General features: G+C 33.9%; 2 protein-coding genes and 1 long non-coding RNA gene across 3 annotated transcripts; 2 read left to right on the top strand and 1 right to left on the bottom strand.

The window, feature by feature from the left end:
• Positions 1-7,557: 7,557 nt before the first annotated feature.
• LOC139902852 (disease resistance protein At4g27190-like) lies at positions 7,558-12,475 on the bottom strand. Its single transcript, XM_071885500.1, has 3 exons — positions 12,320-12,475; positions 8,388-11,369; positions 7,558-7,616 (listed from the first exon to the last, which is right to left on the bottom strand). The coding sequence occupies exons 1-3, from the start codon at positions 12,341-12,343 to the stop codon at positions 7,581-7,583; spliced, it is 3,042 nt and encodes a 1,013-aa protein (XP_071741601.1). The 5' UTR covers positions 12,344-12,475; the 3' UTR covers positions 7,558-7,580.
• Positions 12,273-14,541, top strand: LOC139901602 (disease resistance protein At4g27190-like). The gene is made up of 3 exons (XM_071884296.1): positions 12,273-12,705; positions 12,922-14,409; positions 14,537-14,541. Exons 2-3 carry the CDS (start codon positions 12,963-12,965, stop codon positions 14,539-14,541), a joined length of 1,452 nt encoding a protein of 483 aa, XP_071740397.1. The 5' UTR covers positions 12,273-12,705; positions 12,922-12,962.
• Positions 14,542-15,312: 771 nt separating this feature from the next.
• LOC139898033 (uncharacterized) lies at positions 15,313-20,027 on the top strand. Its single transcript, XR_011776863.1, has 2 exons — positions 15,313-15,469; positions 19,469-20,027. It is a non-coding gene; the product is annotated as an uncharacterized lncRNA (long non-coding RNA).
• The last annotated feature ends 1,364 nt before the right edge of the window (positions 20,028-21,391 follow it).

Below are 21,391 nucleotides of genomic sequence, written 5' to 3'. Positions count from 1 at the left end.
CAATGACCTTCTTTCTCATTTTTCCCTGATGACCCACCCACTTTGCGTAGCTATTTACCAAACTGACATGCCTTAACAGATAATAGGCTGCCCATTTATGGCTTCTCCATACTAAACTACGTTATACATATTTAATGGGATAAGCTTGTAAGTTGTAATAGTGCTGATATGAAAGAATATATACCCAGTTTCAGCACCGAGAACGAAAAACAATGTCCAATGCCTTCATTAAGCAACATATCTTACTTTTTCATCACTGTTCATTCACAAGAAGAATACTAAATATTTACATAGATTTAACTAATATATATGTAATAATAGTGAAGGGATATTGATAAGAAATACAAAGGGGTTATGAGACTTTGATTCGCATACACGGATCAGGTTATTGATGGACAAGTTAAGATAAATAAACATTAAATAAAGGTACATGGCACTGGTATATGAAATTTAACTGTTATTGATATTTGAAAGCAAAATTAGAGATAAACCTGAATAAAGATTCATAGTACAGGTATATGGAAGCGACTGCACTTTGTAGCCTACTGTTCAACTGTTATCAAACCCACTCATTTACCATTCCTATGACAACCCAAAATCAATGTCAAACACATGAAAAAAAAATTAATAACTTGAATGTGAACTTGCACAAGCCGTTATCTAACCCATTGATGTACCATTCTTGCCTGAAAGCCAATATCAATGTCACAAACCATTCCTATTTCACCATTTGCTGTAAATAATCAGAATATGTTAATTGGGCGTAATTCTTGTTGTTCTTAAGGAAAGAAACAAAATTAGGGTTTTGATTTTAAACTAACAAAGTAACGAACAGATTCAAAATTTAGGGTTTTAAATCATGTATATGGTATCTTCATAAATAGCTTGAAATATGGATACATCGATACATTAGACATCAATATCGCAGCAATTAGATTTCATAGGCAGAAAACCAACTGACAACTCAAATCTTTGCTTCTTATCTTCTGCAGCAAAATTTATAAAAGCAAGAACATGCTGATAAGTTTATAATTATGATGGAGAAAGATGGAACCTTCAAGGCCAGACTTCAACCCAAATCCTGTTTTGGAGGTTTATAGTTGTCAGTTGGTTTCGAGTAAAATAAGAAGCAAGCATGATAAACAAAGGTTGTTGTTTTTTTGTTTTATATATATCTCATCCAAATCCAAATATAAATTATTCCAAAATATAAGATTTGAGTTATTGAAGATCAAGTGATAACCAGGTATGAACTTAAGTAAATAATACTGTGATATCATAAATATCACAAATCAATGAATTAATAAAGAAGGAAAACTAATTAAGGATGAATGAGTTAAATACAAGAACACAACCAAGATCTAAAATTCAAAACTTGTTCGCAAAAAAGATTTAAATACAATACCTGACATGAATGATCTCTTTCTTACTGAAATTAGCTTGTAACGAATCGTAACCCCCAATTTTGAAATTGTAGATTGTAAGGAAGCATTCTGGAAACCATAAATTGAATGTGTAAATTGAAATAGCAAGAAAGGAATAAATATTCGACGGTTTATAATATATACAGTTTTAATAAATTAAACTGAAATGAACGGACGTTTTAATAGGAAAGAGAGATGTCAAATTTGTGATTCTTCAATAGCTTTGACAATTATACCTGGATTTCTTCAACGATCTCTTCCTCTGAGACTTTACAATGATTCATGAAGATATAAGTTTTATCAAGCATAAATTTGAATCATTATAAACAATCGAATTCAAAAAAATATAGACAATACAGATTGAATTGGTGTTTGCCTGTGACCAGCGCAACAACCATTGACACAACAAAAATAAGGAAAACCCTAAATATCGATGAAGAAGGAAGAGAGAAATCATCAACAAACAAACCTGAAAGATGAACGATGAAGAATATGAAAAATTGGCAGAAGCATGTGGAAGAATTAGATTGCAAAATTAAATTCTAAAATTTAATTGTTCTTCTCCATTTCAGTGTGAATTCGAAAGTTTAAGACGTGGATGAAGATTCAATTCACATTCAAATTCTCTGATGGTGATGAACGGAATGATTTTAGGGTTGGAGCTATAAAATTTTGACGGTGATAACTGTGAGGGGAAGTTTTAAAGTGTAACCGTAAAGTTTGAAGAGGAAGTTTACGGATGGTTAGGTAGAAGTTTAAACTGATTGAATTAAGGTTAAAATAGTTAACTTAACGAAATCCTTAGTTAAGATAGTAAGGTCCTAGTTAAGACAAATCGTATCCGTTAGATCAATTTTTTTAAGGGTGGGGATTTAATTTTAAAGGGTTTTTTTAAAAGTATTAACTAATATGGACTTTGTTTTAATAGATATAAAAGATTAGAGATAAACCTGAATAAAGATTCATAGTACAGGTATATGGAAGCGACTGCACTTTGTAGCCTACTGTTCAACTGTTATCAAACCCACTCATTTACCATTCCTATGACAACTCAAAATCAATGCCAAACACATGAAAAAAAATTAATAACTTGAATGTGAACTTGCACAAGCCGTTATCTAACCCATTGATGTACCATTCTTATCTGAAAGCCAATATCAATGTCACAAACCATTCCTATTTCACCATTTGCTGTAAATAATCAGAATATGTTAATTGGGCGTAATTCTTGTTGTTCTTAAGGAAAGAAACAAAATTAGGGTTTTGATTTTAAACTAACAAAGTAACGAACAGATTCAAAATTTAGGGTTTTAAATCATGTATATGGTATCTTCATAAATAGCTTGAAATATGGATACATCGATACATTAGACATCAATATCGTAGCAATTAGATTTCATAGGCAGAAAACCAACTGACAACTCAAATCTTTGCTTCTTATCTTCTGCAGCAAAATTTATAAAAGCAAGAACATGCTGATAAGTTTATAATTATGCTGGAGAAAGATGGAACCTTCAAGGCCAGACTTCAACCTAAATCCTGTTTTGGAGGTTTATAGTTGTCAGTTGGTTTCGAGTAAAATAAGAAGCAAGCATGATAAACAAAGGTTGTTGTTTTTTTGTTTTATATATATCTCATCCAAATCCAAATATAAATTATTCCAAAATATAAGATTTGAGTTATTGAAGATCAAGTGATAACCAGGTATGAACTTAAGTAAATAATACTGTGATATCATAAATATCACAAATCAATGAATTAATAAAGAAGGAAAACTAATTAAGGATGAATGAGTTAAATACAAGAACACAACCAAGATCTAAAATTCAAAACTTGTTCGCAAAAAAGATTTAAATACAATACCTGACATGAATGATCTCTTTCTTACTGAAATTAGCTTGTAACGAATCGTAACCCCCAATTTTGAAATTGTAGATTGTAAGGAAGCATTCTGGAAACCATAAATTGAATGTGTAAATTGAAATAGCAAGAAAGGAATAAATATTCGACGGTTTATAATATATACAGTTTTAATAAATTAAACTGAAATGAACGGACGTTTTAATAGGAAAGAGAGATGTCAAATTTGTGATTCTTCAATAGCTTTGACAATTATACCTGGATTTCTTCAACGATCTCTTCCTCTGAGACTTTACAATGATTCATGAAGATATAAGTTTTATCAAGCATAAATTTGAATCATTATAAACAATCGAATTCAAAAAAATATAGACAATACAGATTGAATTGGTGTTTGCCTGTGACCAGCGCAACAACCATTGACACAACAAAAATAAGGAAAACCCTAAATATCGATGAAGAAGGAAGAGAGAAATCATCAACAAACAAACCTGAAAGATGAACGATGAAGAATATGAAAAATTGGCAGAAGCATGTGGAAGAATTAGATTGCAAAATTAAATTCTAAAATTTAATTGTTCTTCTCCATTTCAGTGTGAATTCGAAAGTTTAAGACGTGGATGAAGATTCAATTCACATTCAAATTCTCTGATGGTGATGAACGGAATGATTTTAGGGTTGGAGCTATAAAATTTTGACGGTGATAACTGTGAGGGGAAGTTTTAAAGTGTAACCGTAAAGTTTGAAGAGGAAGTTTACGGATGGTTAGGTAGAAGTTTAAACTGATTGAATTAAGGTTAAAATAGTTAACTTAACGAAATCCTTAGTTAAGATAGTAAGGTCCTAGTTAAGACAAATCGTATCCGTTAGATCAATTTTTTTAAGGGTGGGGATTTAATTTTAAAGGGTTTTTTTAAAAGTATTAACTAATATGGACTTTGTTTTAATAGATATAAAAGATTAGAGATAAACCTGAATAAAGATTCATAGTACAGGTATATGGAAGCGACTGCACTTTGTAGCCTACTGTTCAACTGTTATCAAACCCACTCATTTACCATTCCTATGACAACTCAAAATCAATGCCAAACACATGAAAAAAATTAATAACTTGAATGTGAACTTGCACAAGCCGTTATCTAACCCATTGATGTACCATTCTTATCTGAAAGCCAATATCAATGTCACAAACCATTCCTATTTCACCATTTGCTGTAAATAATCAGAATATGTTAATTGGGCGTAATTCTTGTTGTTCTTAAGGAAAGAAACAAAATTAGGGTTTTGATTTTAAACTAACAAAGTAACGAACAGATTCAAAATTTAGGGTTTTAAATCATGTATATGGTATCTTCATAAATAGCTTGAAATATGGATACATCGATACATTAGACATCAATATCGTAGCAATTAGATTTCATAGGCAGAAAACCAACTGACAACTCAAATCTTTGCTTCTTATCTTCTGCAGCAAAATTTATAAAAGCAAGAACATGCTGATAAGTTTATAATTATGCTGGAGAAAGATGGAACCTTCAAGGCCAGACTTCAACCTAAATCCTGTTTTGGAGGTTTATAGTTGTCAGTTGGTTTCGAGTAAAATAAGAAGCAAGCATGATAAACAAAGGTTGTTGTTTTTTTGTTTTATATATATCTCATCCAAATCCAAATATAAATTATTCCAAAATATAAGATTTGAGTTATTGAAGATCAAGTGATAACCAGGTATGAACTTAAGTAAATAATACTGTGATATCATAAATATCACAAATCAATGAATTAATAAAGAAGGAAAACTAATTAAGGATGAATGAGTTAAATACAAGAACACAACCAAGATCTAAAATTCAAAACTTGTTCGCAAAAAAGATTTAAATACAATACCTGACATGAATGATCTCTTTCTTACTGAAATTAGCTTGTAACGAATCGTAACCCCCAATTTTGAAATTGTAGATTGTAAGGAAGCATTCTGGAAACCATAAATTGAATGTGTAAATTGAAATAGCAAGAAAGGAATAAATATTCGACGGTTTATAATATATTCAGTTTTAATAAATTAAACTGAAATGAACGGACGTTTTAATAGGAAAGAGAGATGTCAAATTTGTGATTCTTCAATAGCTTTGACAATTATACCTGGATTTCTTCAACGATCTCTTCCTCTGAGACTTTACAATGATTCATGAAGATATAAGTTTTATCAAGCATAAATTTGAATCATTATAAACAATCGAATTCAAAAAAATATAGACAATACAGATTGAATTGGTGTTTGCCTGTGACCAACGCAACAACTATTGACACAACAAAAGTAAGGAAAACCCTAAATATCGATGAAGAAGGAAGAGAGAAATCATCAACAAACAAACCTGAAAGATGAACGATGAAGAATATGAAAAATTGGCAGAAGCATGTGGAAGAATTAGATTGCAAAATTAAATTCTAAAATTTAATTGTTCTTCTCCATTTCAGTGTGAATTCGAAAGTTTAAGACGTGGATGAAGATTCAATTCACATTCAAATTCTCTGATGGTGATGAACGGAATGATTTTAGGGTTGGAGCTATAAAATTTTGAGGGTGATAACTGTGAGGGGAAGTTTTAAAGTGTAACCGTAAAGTTTGAAGAGGAAGTTTACGGATGGTTAGGTAGAAGTTTAAACTGATTGAATTAAGGTTAAAATAGTTAACTTAACAAAATCCTTAGTTAAGATAGTAAGGTCCTAGTTAAGACAAATCGTATCCGTTAGATCAATTTTTTTAAGGGTGGGGATTTAATTTTAAAGAGTTTTTTTAAAAGTATTAACTAATATGGACTTTGTTTTAATAGATATAAAAGAAAAGATAAAAGATGAGGGGTATATCCATCTTTTTACAATTTAAATTTATAAAGTTTTTAAGAAGATAAAAATAAACACAGCACATCCCTTTTCATTCTCTACTCCTTTGTTTACGTAACCGCTCTCAAATAAACATTCCAATTTCTCTAATTACGTTGAAGATTTATCGATGAAGAATTAGATCTGAATAATAAATCATCATCTGATCTGTTTACCTTTCTAGATTTTTGAAATCGATTACATTCCTTATTTGTGAAATCGATTACGTTCCTTATTTTTTAAATCGATTACGTTTCATGATTTTTGAAATCGATTCCTTTTCATGAATTTGAAATCGAGAAAATTATCAGCGTAATGAAGAATCAGATCCGAATGGATTTTGGATCGAGAAGAGCGACGATCGAGAAGAATGACGGATCGAGAAGTGTGAAAATCATTTCTAACTTGTAAGTATTAAATTAAGAAGATACACTCGAAATCTTGTAATATGAATGATGTATGAATTTGTTTATAAACTGAGAGTTATGGTGAATTAAATTTTGCTTCGTGAATATATGATGCATAACACTCTAACTCGATATAGCATGATGAGAACGTGAAAGTATCCAAACAAACAAATCTTCCATAGAAGAAAATTTTGGCCACTGGGTATCCATCCAAAGACGATACCCAAAGACGTATAGGGTTCCAAAGAGTGCTAGCAATGATGCAAGAGAGGAAGGTATGATCGCGGGTCTCTATACTCGAACGACACATTGGATAGACAATCGAATCAATAACAATACCACGATTGAATAAATTAACTCTTAAAATATGTGTCTTAATATATGTCACGGATATTAGTAAACCTCTATTTACATACTTCATATATACTCCGTAATCCGTCCATACCGTTATTGTTAATTAATATAAGAAAAATGTTAAACGTAACTTTAATAATTACGTTTAAGCCTATCATATATAAGTTATTTTCATATTTAACTAATCTGTTATAAATATTCATTAACACTAATACCAAAATTATATTACAAAGATATGCTAAACTTTGATATTACAAAGAACTTATATATGGTATGCTAAACTTAAAATCTAAAAGTTAAATATTTTACTTTCAATTAATTTAAAAGTTAAATATGGTATGCTAAACTTAAAATCTACTAATCCACTCCGTATTAATTTCGATCCTTTTACTGGCCACTTCAAGAGTGTGGTTTGAACTCGAGACCAATTGTATATATATCATAATGGAAACCACCCATTTACCTCCTAAATATGAATTTATTAAACTTGTCATTCATAAAATGAAGCATACAAGATAATTTAATCATGAAGAAAAGATGAACTACTTACCTACATACTAGTGACTTTTCATACAAGAATGAAGTCTACACACATGTACAGAAAGAGGACCCAACATATATCTATCACGGCTCTTCAAGGATAACACGGCTCTTGTCATGTACTCCATGCCGAAATTGTTTCATCAGCTGCCTGAAATAGCAATGCAAACAAACGTGAGAAATGGACAGATTGATCACGTATATAGAAGCTATTGATCATTATTTTTATTGATTAATCATAATGATTGTATAATACCTGTCTGGCTGTACAAATAAAGTTAACAGATGACAACAAACATGAGCCAAAAAACAAAAGAGAAATCATGTTGAGAAATTCTTTGGTTAAAAAGTATATAGCAGCAACCATGAATTATACAACAACAACAATAACAAAACCCAATACCACATGAGTGATGTATGGGGAGGTGAGATGTAGGTAATCCTTCACCTATCCGAGAATAAAGACAAGTCATTTCTCCACTCAGAGTGAAACACTCTCAAAAGTAGAGAAAGTCATCCCTCGCTCTATTCAACGGATAAAGAGATTGCTTCCGAGTGGACCTCCGGCCAATAAGTAGGAGATTTTTTTTTTTTTTAAAAGTAAAATAATTTAAGACGCCATGAAAATGGTGAAATCAAATTTCCATGGGTTTTAAATCCTGTCTGAAATTCAATTTAGGCTCTAAACGGCAGTCAAGACGCCAATAAATCGACGCTTGCTGTTGACTCAAAAATAGAGCCACCAACCATGAATTATAGTAGAATGAAAAAGATACTACAATTATATACAGGCCAAAATTGCGTGATCCATGTGGGAACAATTTTCGCATAAATTGTAAGTACATATCAATGATCGGGTTAAAGTGAGAGGAGAAAGAAGACCCAAGTAGTAGAACGGAAAACTAATCTAAAAGGTGGTTACCATTGAAATAACGGAAGCTTCGTAAAAGGAACAACGTGGAAGAAGCCGTTCTTTGACGTTAGAATCTGCCCATTGCAACGCTTCCCACCAATCCTTTTGTACTTCAAGTTTTTGAAGCTTCGTTGTATTGATGTTATTAAAAGGTAATACCTTTAATTTTGAACAATCATGTATCTTCAATCTCTCTAAGGACGGCATGGAGAATATACTTCTTAGACTTGGCATGTTACAAAGAACCAGAGTAGTTAGCTTAAGGATAAATTGTGGACTAATACCCTCATAACTACTAACAATCTCTTTAACCCTACAACAGTCTTCAATTTCTAGATATTCGAGCTCTCGAAGTTGCTGAACTATATTTCCAGTAAATACAACGGTCATCATAGGACATTTAAAAAGCACCAGAGCCTTCAATTTGGAAAGGCTCCATAGTGGCACAAGGCCCTGCGAAATTTGCTTCAATTCAGGCAGGTTCTTTAAATCCAACCTTTCTAGGTTAGGCAATAATGACCCGTCTCGCGTGCAATCATCCCCCACAACTGTTATCATTTTGTTGCAGCTTTGAATTAGACACCCTTGGACATTGTGCATGCTTTCAATGACATTCCTAGATAGGTGTTCAATGTCATTGTGGTTTATCAACTCAAATGCTTGTACCTTTGTCAGTACACTCTTGATCACGTCATGGTGACCACCCGTCCCATTACAATATTTTGCATATCTATCATAACGATAAAATTCAGAAAATTCAATTCCTTGAGATATGAAGCATCCAATATAAACTTGAAAAGAACGTGTTTTGGGATCTTGTATTCGCTTAAGGAAATATGTCAGGTGGTATTCATTGGGTATGTAGATCTTCACGGTATCATCAACAACTTGTATCACGTCTATAACTTTATCGTGGAAACGAAACTGAAAAGTAACCACACTCGTCAGTGAGCTAACCTTTTTAATGAGATCTTCGATCAATGTAATGCACCAATTTTGCATTTGCGTATCCACGTCGATGATCAAATCGTCAAGTCCTAACAACTTAAAAATTGCATCGTATTTGTCTTGAGTTGACGTGGTGAATGATACCAACAAGCGCCTCATATGAGTTAAATGTTCCATTGAATGTGGTAATTTACTAACTCCACTGTCACGAATATCAAGAACCTCGAGAGACTTAAGTTTTCCTATAAAACCAGGAAGCTCCGTTAACACGGTACAACCATTCAGATTGAGAATTTTGAGATTTGAAAGATTACATATAGATGATGGCAACGTCATGAGTTCGGTCTTGTAAAGGCTTAAGACCACAAGACTACGCATGTATTGGAAGAATCTATCATGAATTTGTTTGTTCTTTGAATAATTCTGGACGAATAGTGTTGTAAGTTGGAACGAATGTGGGACTTCATAGGATATATCAAGTGAATTATTGGCCAACGAGATCCATTTTTTATCTGTCCACAAATCCACTCGTTGACGTTTTAGTGCAACAGTTTCTTGAACTACTTCACAAGTTTTCACTAAACATCCATCTTTCATTTCTTCAGAAAGAAATCTTAATGCTATTGCTCGTATCACTTTATGCATCCTTACGAAATGCCCTGTTGTGTCTTCTTCAAGTAAGATCACATTTTTGAGGTGAGCCATTATATTTCGCCCGACAATTTTCGCGTCATAACCACTATTAAGCAAATTTTCAGCTGCCCAACAGTCCAATAATTCTTCAGTTGAAATGTCCGTGTCCTCTGGATGTAAGGAGCTGTAAAGAAAGCAATGTTTTTGTTCATGATCCAAGTGATCACAACAAAATTTTAGCAAGTTCTCCATTATATTATTATCTTTCTTATATGGCCACTGTTTGAACATTTGTAATCCATCACTCCAACTCGTCTGTTCAGTTTTGTCTATTGCTTTGAAGGCACGTGCCGCCATTTTTATCATCAATGGGAGACCGTCACATATATCAAGAGTTTTACGAGCAATGCGTTCGAGCTGTGGCTTCTCCGTGATATCATTGGGAATATACAATAACTTTTGGTACATGTTCCATGAATCACATGGAGATAACTTCTTCACTTCAATGTTATGACATAACGGGAACTTAACATGTCGAATTTTTGTAGTCATGACTATCTTGCTGCCTTTGGCGCCGTTAGGAATACCAATTATTTCTAAATCAAGATTCTCCTTGACATCATCCAACAGAAGCAAAAACTTTACACCCTCTAGGTCTTCCTTTATTCTTCTAGCGATTTCAGCAACATCCGTCGCGCCTTCGATGTCAATTATCAGTCTCTCTGCAATCACATGTTGCAGCGTTTCTGTGCTCAAATTCTCTACAGAATTATCTTCACGTGAAACCGTCACCCAAATTACTTTTTCAAACTGACTACCAACCACTTCGTGGTTATTCAAATTCTTCAATATTACAGTTTTCCCCACTCCTAACATCCCTAACACCCTGATTGTTCTATAAGCTTCATTCGGCAGATGTATTAGTATTGTGTTAAGTACATCTTGTTGGCTTTGAATATAGGAGATATGTGGCGTTGTCATCTCCACAACACGTTTGACAACTTTGTGGATTAAAGTATTACCCAATTCAGTGCTTTGTGTTACCAGCTCATCCATATCTGAGCACATACTCACCATTTTTCTGCTCAATTTTACTCGGGATGGAGAAAATACACGACGCCATGCTGAGGTGTCTTGTATCGCTAAAAAGCAGCTTTCAAGTTTTTGTGCTTGATTTTCAACATCCATCACCCTTTGAAACCAGTCGTCCATGGTGCGCTTCATTGTTGACTTGTACTTGGTAGATCTATCTTTAAGGTCGTCCCTTACGGCACGCATCGTATTCAATTTTGCCGTAAATTTTGAATAGTTCTTATCCATACATGTTGAAGCCTCTGCACTGTCCCAAACAGTCTCAACAGCTTTTGGCAGCACAGCTGCAATAACTTGTTCAGCCATCTCCTCTGTAGCCTATAGTGTGGAAACATGAGAGATCAGAGCAAAGCAAAGCAAAAATGATTGGTAACACAAAGTGATATCTAAGGGGAATTTGGTTTAGAGGTATGGGAACTAAAGCCACAATACAGGCATAATCTGAACCCATGTATGGCAGTGGGTTTGAATATTCACACTAATTCTCACAGAAACAGTTACATATAATGATATGATGTTGCAAGCCGACATGATATCAAATTAAACTTTTAATTTAAAGTAACCCCAAATCAAAAGCACCCTTTTTTTTTTGTTTATTAGAGTTAGATCAAAGCATCTAGACATCAATTTAATGCTATTCATTATATCAACTGTAATCATTAGCAACACCATCTTCTTTTTGCCAAAAAAAAAATCATGCACAATCAAGTATACAACGACAACGACGACGACGACCACGACCACGACCACAACGACGACCACGACCACGACGACCACGACATGAGTGGTGTATGGGGAGGTGGGATGTAGACAATCTTTTTCCTATTCGAGAATAAAAACAAGTCATTTCTCCACCCAGAATACCTCAAAAGTAGAGAAAATCATCCCCTCTCTATTTGACGAATAAAGAGATTTTTTTCAAGTGGACCTCCGGCCAATAAGTAGGAAATTTAAAAAAAATAGTAAAATAAAATTGAGACGCCATGAAAATTATAGAATCAAATTTTCATGGGTTTAAAATCCTGTCTAGATTCAATTTAACTCTAAACGACAGTCAAGACGCCAATAAATCGACGGCTGCGGTTGACTAAAAAATAGAGTAGATTGCACAATCAAGTATGTATATCTTATTCTTATGCAGGAATAACTACAGCCAACAAAAATTTCAGTCCATAATAAAGTAAATAATAATAATAATATCCTAAAATAACTTTGCATATATTCAGATTCTTATAATTGTGCGAATGTAAACTAAAATAAATCGGTACCTGATTGTAGAATTTTAGCAGCATTCGAGGTTTTAATTCTTTTATTTAGTACGGAAGAATTGCATAAATGGCTGAACCTTGAGATGAGTTTTTGGCCTCAAATCAAGAGCGACGACGAAGACTAATTGATGAGTTGACTGACTTTTCACTACAATTACCATTTTGTCCCTAGAGAAGAATTGCATAATTGGCTGACATGAGATGAGTTGTTTACCTTTTAGACACAAATAAGAGCGACGACGAAGACCCAAGGATGAGTAAACTGACTTTTTTTACCATTTTGTCCCTCCGACGTCTGTAAGTAAATTTAAAAAAAAAAAAAAAAATGTTTAAATTACAGTACTTTCATTGCTGATTTGATCGATAACCAACACCCTATTTTTGCGGTAATATTTCTACTAAACTTTTTTTTTTTTTCAGTTATATTTGTATCCTTTACCCTGAGAAGATTAAACTTTGCAAACCGCTTGATTAGCAGTTTCCTTCTTGTTTATGTTATTATTAATTGTTATTAATTATTATTAATTAATATTATTGCTTTTTAAGAAAATTCTTATAAACCAGTTCCATTGAATTATGATATCTGTTATACTTTCTTGTAGAAAGCTAAATGGATTAGGGTTCACAAGGATAAGTAAGGCTAATGGAGACTTTAGAAGGGGATTTATGTGATTATGAGAGCTTATCTACTCTCAAAGTAGTAAATTTATCTAGCACAAGTATACAGTCATTGCCTCCATCTGTTTCTAAGTTAACTTCACTTGTCAACCTTACATTACAAGAATGTTCGATGTTAGTGGAATTACCACCTGAGATTGGAAGGCTTAAAAATCTAAAAATGTTTGATCTTGAAGGAACTGAACTCATGTATTTGCCGAAAGAGATGGGTAATTTGGAAATTTTGGAATGTTTGAGAGTGTCTTTATGTACATATGCAGATCAGTACAAAGACAGTAACGGGATAGAATATATAATTCCAAGGACGTTAATATTAAATTTTAAGAAGCTGGAGGAGTTAAGCATTGGTATAAATCCAGATGCCAAATGGTGGGAGGTAGAACTTGTGGAAGCTATTTTAGGAAATCTTCATATGTTGTCATGCCTTAAAACTCTGAAGTTGTACTTTCCAACAGCAAAAGAGTTGCGATACCTCCTACGACATGAGAACATTCAACCACCAATGTACTCACGTTTAAGAGATTTCAGACTAAAAGTTGGTCACACTGAACAACAACTTGCATCTTGTCTACCAAGTCAAATTGTGGAGGGTTTTGATCAGTTGGAGAAATGCTTGAAATATGAAAATGGTGAAGCAAGTTTGGATGAAATTGAGGGGCTAACTGGACATGCCAACGCTTTGTTCATGCGTCGCCTTTGGACACTTGAGAAGTTATCCATATATGATATAAGTGAGCTTAAATATTGCTTGGTTGCGGAGTGCAATGAGATGCACACAATTGTCGATGCTCGAGATGTGTATGGAAAAGGGTCCACCTTCAATCATGATAAGAAGTTTGCATTTGATTCTGTTGAGTACTTGGCCATTTACTCTATGAAGAAGTTAAAGAGCATTTGGAAAGGGCCGATTCTTGGAAATTCTTTTACACTTCTACAAGTTCTAGCTTTGCATACATGCCCTGATCTTATCATTGTTTTCACAGAAGGTATGCTCAATAAACTCAATAGGTTGACGGTGCTTATAGTTGAAGACTGCCCCAAAGTCAAGACTCTTGTAAGTCGAGAAGACACGTCCACCCGTAAGAGCTACGGTCCTTATCTCCCAAAGTTAAAGACTATTCTGCTTTTAGATCTTCCTGAGCTTGTGAGTATATCGACTGGTGTGTGCATTGCGTCACAATTAGATACTCTGATCGTTTTTAACTGCTTAAAGTTTGGTGATCTTAATTGTTCGGGATTATCAAATGATGTACGAAAGATCATAGGAGAGAACGAATGGTGGGATGCATTGAAGGGTAGGCGGTCAATACATTCAAGAGCCTTTTTACCACTCAAAAGAGATGGGGATTTGATGAATCGATTATCTGAAGATACAAATTCTCTCAAACAATTCTTGAAACTACCGTATCAAGGTAAGTTTTTGTATAGCATTTTTTCTTTCCATTTGCCAAACTCATTCTTTATTGTATATTCTCACACACCTGCAATAATGCTTGATCATATACATAGCATTGTATATGTATATTTTATTTGCTAAAGGCTAAAAATAGAAGTTGCGTGAAGTATATTCAAGAGACTGTACATATCCGCTAAAAGTTAAGTCTGCGGATTATGGCGCATTGATAAAAGACTGCGGATTGTTTTTGCTAAGTTATCGCGGACAGCAGTTAAATCCGCACACCGCGAATATTTTGAATACTATAAATAGAGAGCTTGGCCTCTCATTTATAGGTTGTTGATTCTCTGCCATTTGCCCGAACCTTTGTAATTTTCACTTGTGACTTATTAAGGAAGATTTACATTGAGTTAAGGTGAATCATGCTAATTAACAATCAAGACCGGGTCGGGGTGGTTGATCACTTGATCGAAAAGTGAAAGACGATCATCAGGGCCCAAAATAATCATCAAACATCTCATTCTCCATCTTTATCATTGCACTCAATCCTTAATTAAGTAACTCATTAATCTAGGATTGATCACCCAACGCACCAGGTAGTGACCATTGAAACAGGTCTGCTAATTAAAAAAAAATCGTTTTGACCAATTTTAAAAACCATCACAACGTAGCCTAGTGACGCATTTAAATGTCTTGTTAAGCCTTGAAGGGATCATGCATGCATATGTAGTGTGTTTTTATCTAATTCTGTATTGGGAAAAAAAGGTTACTATGTGTTAGATTATGTGGGAATACAAAGAAATGACAAAAGAGTGAATTTTCTCATGTTTATTAAATGTGATAAAAATGTAAATTGCAATCCCAAATATCAAAGTCCTTGTAAGAACCAAAACACATTAACTACACTTGTATATTATTAGGTGAAGCATTATTCACGTGTGGTTCTAATAATGTTCATCTTGATCATTCACAACCATTACCAAATCAACAGAAGAACAAGCCTCGTCACATTGTTCCTCGGTTCCACAGTCGAAGATCAATAAGAGAAGATCAACAAGAACAGCTCAACAAAATAGGTGATTCCTAATTTGTTCTATAACTATTTTATTACGTGTATATAAGAATAAAAGACGTGAATTAAAATTAGTTCTGATTAGTAGGTGAAATTAAAGTAATGCTAGAGTTAAGTGAAACTATCAACACGGGCACGAAGTCAGTGATCTTGTCATCATCTGGAAAAGGAAAATTTTTGTGTCTTATTATCATATATGATCTCATAAGTATATTTCAAATAGAACTGATCATATTACCTTGTTATCCTGTATTAGAAAGAACTGGCATTCGTGCCAACTCATATCTAAAAGTGTGTCTAATAAGGGGATTAAGATGCATGCCTATCCGAATCAGCGAAAATAGATAGAGAGAAATTGTGTAAGTCATACTATAAAAAGATTAATTAAGCATGTTTTTAGGCACATAATTAACTATATACTCGTCTTATTTTATTTTTTTGATGGTGAATGTCCTTACTTGTACTTTACTGACTGATGATGGTGTTGTGCAACGTACATCTTTTACCCTCAAAATTTATATATGATTCAAACACTACAAATAAGTACACACAACTAACGAGCACTTAGAACCCGGTTATTATAGCACTTGAATGTAAGTATACTTATCAAGTTCGTCCCAAGAGAGCGGTGTAAGTCGAATATTTGAAACTATCAATTGTCCTAGGGTTTGTTTGATTGGGGGGTTTTGATTGATATTAACTAACAACTAAAACTTGCACAATTAAACAAACGTAAACTTAACAAGTAAACTAGTAGCAAGAAACAAGTAACGAAGTATTAAGACTTAAATCAAATTAACTAAGAAGTGATCACTTATCTAATCCTCTCTATGCTTGGCTTGCCCCATTTTGCCTATTTTGTTATCACAATAGTTGTTGAACTATTAAATGTTTAGCATCACTACTAAACCTCAAATCAAATAACACTTCGCGAATTCACATAAGCATTGTATTCTAAGATCCAGTTAAGCACGAATTGGTTATTGAGATTATGCCTAGGTTGAAATCACTTAAAACCCCCAATTATCGAAATCACTTAAGATAATCGGCACTACTATGTTGACTAAAGGCCAATTGAAAACCAAACTAGATCAAGAACACAATCACTTGAAATTCTTAAACTAGTTGTCTAGGTCACCTAAGGTGTTGAAGCACACATTGATTTACTTCTCAAATCACTAAGAGAGCTACTCAACATATGTAATCAAAGTCAAGCCTAAAACAAACTCATAGCAATGGATCTTTAGCTAACTCAATAACACATGATCATGTAATTCATTCTAACAACATTATTCAATTGATTTTGGGGCAAACACTAGCATTACAGATTCATAGATAAGCAAACACGAGATTTAGCCAATCGTGGCTAAGATCAAACTAATAATAAGCATAGAAACATAAATAATCATCATCTTAAAGTTATTACAAGTAATTAATGCAAAGTATGTAAAGTAAAGTGAAGATTTCAACCCAAAATGTAAAGAAGATGAAGATCTAAGCTAAACAATGATGAATCTAGAGCTAGTCTCCTTGAATCCAACCTTAATCACCAATGGATGATGAAATTAGGGTTTTGTATGTGAAATTCGGACCTAAGATAGCTGCTCTCTAAAGATGCATATGAAAAATGACCTAATCTCGTTCCTTTTATTGTGCTGAAAATCTGGGCTGAAACAGCGACAGGAGCGCCGCTTTTGATGCAGGAGCGGCGCTTTTGGCTTAATTGAGGAGCGGCGCTTTTGACCAGGAACGCCGCTTTTGGCAACATTCTGGGACGGCGCTTTTGCTATAGGAGCGGCGCTTTTGACCGGAGAGGAGCGGCGCTCTTCTCTTCAGGAACGGCGCTATTGCTCACTGATGGAAAATGGAGCTGAAATGTGCATAAGAACGTCGCTTTTCATGTTGGTGCGGCGCTTTTGTTCCATAGGAGCGGCGCTCTTAGTTGAGGAGCGGTGCTTTTTGAGCTAAATCATGCACTTGTCATTTCCTTAGCCAATTTTGCCCAAGATTTGGTCAATTTTACACCAAATCAAGTCCTTAGCCCTTAAATTACCATTTAGCTCAATAGCACACAAAATAGGCTCCAAGATCATCAAAAACCGAACAAAGTGAGGGAGATATCGCGAGATAAAACATATATAAAAGCGATATCACTGACTTTTGTAGAAAATTGGTATCCGGCCTTATACACCATTTTTTCGTAATCCGTACACACCACATTATAGTTTTAACCATCTATTCAGACCGGAAAAGATGATCTAGAAAGACACCACTTAAGACCAATGTATTATCTATATGTGTATGTGTATATATTATACATCCTCACTTTTTCCTAAGTTGATATACAAATTTCAATGGTTCTTTTGTGCTTACCAAATTAATTGGGTCAATGGGTAAGGTGACTGATCTGTTGTTTCTACTTTCAGAAATGTATCATGTCATCTCACCAGATACAATGGAGTCGGTGATCAAAACCTTGACTAATCCATTCTCTAGTTTCGAGTCGATTATGCAAGACTATTTTAATCGTACTTACCCGTCAATTAAGACAGTCCATTCTCGGTTTTCTGATCTACTAGACGATGACTATTTAAAATGGACAACAACGAGTCCAAAGATGATTAGCGATCTTCGAAGTATTGCTATAAGGGTAAATTCCACCGGAAATATAAAGCGTTGTGCGGAGATTTACATTTCTCAACGAAAAAACATCTTACAAAGATTTAAACCTTCCACTTTTGAAATAGAGTTTAGAGATGGTACTCAGAAATTCGAGTGGGAAATCTTGGAGTCTCTGATACAAGATTGGATCAAGTTGGTCAAAATATGTTTATATTACTCGTTCTTTGCAAAGGAGAAGCAATCGTGTGAGCAAATCTTCCAAGGCCTTGAAACAACCATAGATGATATCGTGTATATGGTGATCATTCATGATTATGAAATACAGGTGTCCAATATTGTATATGCAATGAATCTTAGTAATCCACCACCTGATAAGATTTTCATGATCTTAGATCTGTACGAGATTGTTTTCTAAGTGAGATGTGTGTCGTTATAAAACCAAAAGATCCTACGTTTGGTACTCGGTTGTTTCCTGTACTTGCTGATTACATTACTAATAGTCTGTCAATGTTCGAGACGGTCTTAATGTATCACGAGTCTTCGGTTATATTTGTTGGCCCGGTCGACCCGTTACCGTCATGAAATTGTCTCTGACAGCTTTGCCAACCATTGATGCGGACAGTGGCGGATCCAGGAATCTGTAACACTGGGGGCGGAAATTTTGCAACAGTAATTGTAATAAACCAACTTCACTATTAAAATCTGAAAAAGGCTTAAATACATAAGCATAAGTAAAAAAAAAAAAAATACAACGTAATAACAGTGGCAAAATAGCTTAGAAATAGCCCCAATGACCCAAAAAATTGCCAAAATCCTCCCAAAAAACTACACAAAATCTGCTTAAAAACTATCCATAGCTACACTTTTTTTTTACGGAAACACATCATTTGAAAAACGTTGAGATAAAGAATCATTGAAAAATACGATTTAAGAGAACATTAATAGGCATTGAAGAAGATGGTTCCTTTGTTTTAAGTAAGTTTTTCATAGCTATCAAATTAACACCATTTGATCAATAAACAAAATGAAACAACTAAAATCAAGTTAAAGAACACATTCATTAATTGAATAACGAAACATCAGATATCATCAAAGTTTAGCAGTAACCAAATTTATAACAAGTGACATAAAAAGTTTTAGCCCATAATTTAGATCATTAGCAAATAATTTAGTAGATTAGCAGCTAACCTAAGTGGAGCAAAGTGGCAAACAACATGGAATCTATAACTCGTGGACCAAAGTGGAACTAAAAAAGTGATTATCTATTTACCAATTACCCAATTAATGAGTAAACAAGTTGAGTTGGATTTTGTGGGGTCAAAGTGGGCTGAATATTTTTGATTGGGGTCAAACCTAAAAAGTTATTAATGAAAATTTTCAGATCATGGGGGTCATATGACCCCATTTGTATCTCTTTGCCACCGCCCCTGGATGAGGATGATCTGACGATATTAAACTATGAAGAATTCAAGGGAAAAAGTGAAATGTCATGTCATGTGATTTGGATTATTATGATATTGGTGTCGAATTTGGAAAGTGGAGCAAAGTTATGTGAAGATGGTTCAGCGGGCCTTTTTTTTGCTATGAAAAATATTGGATATGTTGTTCAGAAAATCGAAGGACATTTGGAATTAATGGAAGTGGTCGGAGATGGTTATTTGGGTAAGCTGATTCATAAACTGAATTTGATAAAGTTCAAGTACCTGATGCTAGAGATTGAGAAGATGAGAGACATGAGAAGTTATTCAGTAATGGTTTGAAGATTAAATAAACATATGAATATGAATATGAATATGAATGTTGATTAATGTGTTAATTAAATTAAATTGGAACTGTAATGCTGTAAAGCCAATAAGGCTTCGATTCCTATTTGATTACTGTTTGAATTGTAACTTGAACATAAATTATTATATTATATGTATATGTCGTGTTTCAGTTTATTGCTCCATGGTCATTATTCATTCAATTTATCTAGATTTTCAAATTCAAATAGTTGAATTACAATTATGGAGGGCAGCTGCATAAATATAGCCAAATTGAATTTAGTATCTACATATTTGTAATTTGAGTAAATGTGATGGTGGATGGTGATGGTGGCAGGTGGTGGTGGTAGTTGCTGATGGTGGTGGGTGGTGGTGGTGAATAGTGATTTGTTTGATTTATTAAATATGATATGTAATCATTAGTATAAGTTAAAAGATAATAATATCCCTATCTTTTCTAAACATTTTTTTAAAGGCAAACCTACACATTAAACATCGTAAGAAAGGGGACTAGAACTTATTTTTTATTTTTTATTTTAACGGCTTGAGAGGCATCGAATGCTCTCATTTGGACTCACGCACGCTAGGTAGAAAACACCAAGGATCGAACCCGGGTTGCTTGGCAACTAATAGCAGGTCCCGGGTTGCTTGGCAACTAATCGCAGAATCTTGAAGAAACCCCCCCCCCCCCCCCCCCCCCCCCCCCTTCATCGGAATCGAATCCAAGTTGCTTGACAACTAATCACGGGCCCGCCCTACTAAGACTCGATACCACTCAGCCGAAAGGCTGGTGGTGTGGACTAGAACTTGATTAGTTAGTTAAATGGCTGATGATCATGTCCCTCATTTCCTCATTTCGTTACTTCCTTTTTGATTCTCTCTCTACATACATAATAACCTTTCTTTTCAAAAGGCGATATCAGCAGGGGGACTTAACCACATTCGGGATCATATGTCACCCACACATACATTATGAGGAAAACCAATTAGTGACAATGTTGTCAGTACAATCGAAGGTTGGAAAAAACCCCTCAGAGGCATTCCCAAATCGCATTGATATTGATGATACCATCAAATCAAATGTTAGAGATTCTCTGCTTGGAGTGAGAATCAAATCTGGGTTGACACTCAAGTTGAATCCCACCTCCATACCACTTAAGTCAACCTTCGATGATACATAAGAACTAAATTCCATATTCATATCCCAAATAAGATAAAGAATGATATTCACTAAACCTAAATTTAAATGTAAACGAATGTATCTAAACATAGTCATTAAGACTAACATCTATTTAATGCATCAATTGTTTTCATAAGCATAAGTGCATAACTATGCTAAGATATTAAGTGTTTGTCACTTTGTTAGGGATTTCGTTTATTTAGGATGTTGTTTGATTAAAGCTATGTTTGCTAGTTTACTATTATATCGGATTGTACTCATTGATCTTCAAATTTGTTATACAATTAAGAATCAACTTATGATTTTTTTTTTTTTTTTTTTTTTTTTTTTTTGGCAAAAAACAGGGAAAATAAATAAATGA

The sequence above is a fragment of the Rutidosis leptorrhynchoides genome, chromosome 3 (assembly GCF_046630445.1).
Source record: "Rutidosis leptorrhynchoides isolate AG116_Rl617_1_P2 chromosome 3, CSIRO_AGI_Rlap_v1, whole genome shotgun sequence".
In the NCBI taxonomy this organism is placed as follows: domain Eukaryota; kingdom Viridiplantae; phylum Streptophyta; class Magnoliopsida; order Asterales; family Asteraceae; genus Rutidosis; species Rutidosis leptorrhynchoides.
This window is presented reverse-complemented; position numbering and strand designations above follow the sequence as displayed.

Bases quoted from the DNA above. Each gene is read 5' to 3' on its own strand.
- LOC139902852 (XM_071885500.1), bottom strand. From the start codon at position 12,343: ATGCTGCTAAAATTCTACAATCAG. The intron at 11,370-12,319 runs GTACCGATTTAT...TCCACACTATAG, and splicing joins TGCTAAAATTCTACAATCAG to GCTACAGAGGAGATGGCTGA. The intron at 7,617-8,387 runs GTAACCACCTTT...TTGCTATTTCAG, and splicing joins AAGCTTCCGTTATTTCAATG to GCAGCTGATGAAACAATTTC.
- LOC139901602 (XM_071884296.1), top strand. From the start codon at position 12,963: ATGGAGACTTTAGAAGGGGATTTATGTGATTATGAGAGCTTATCTACT.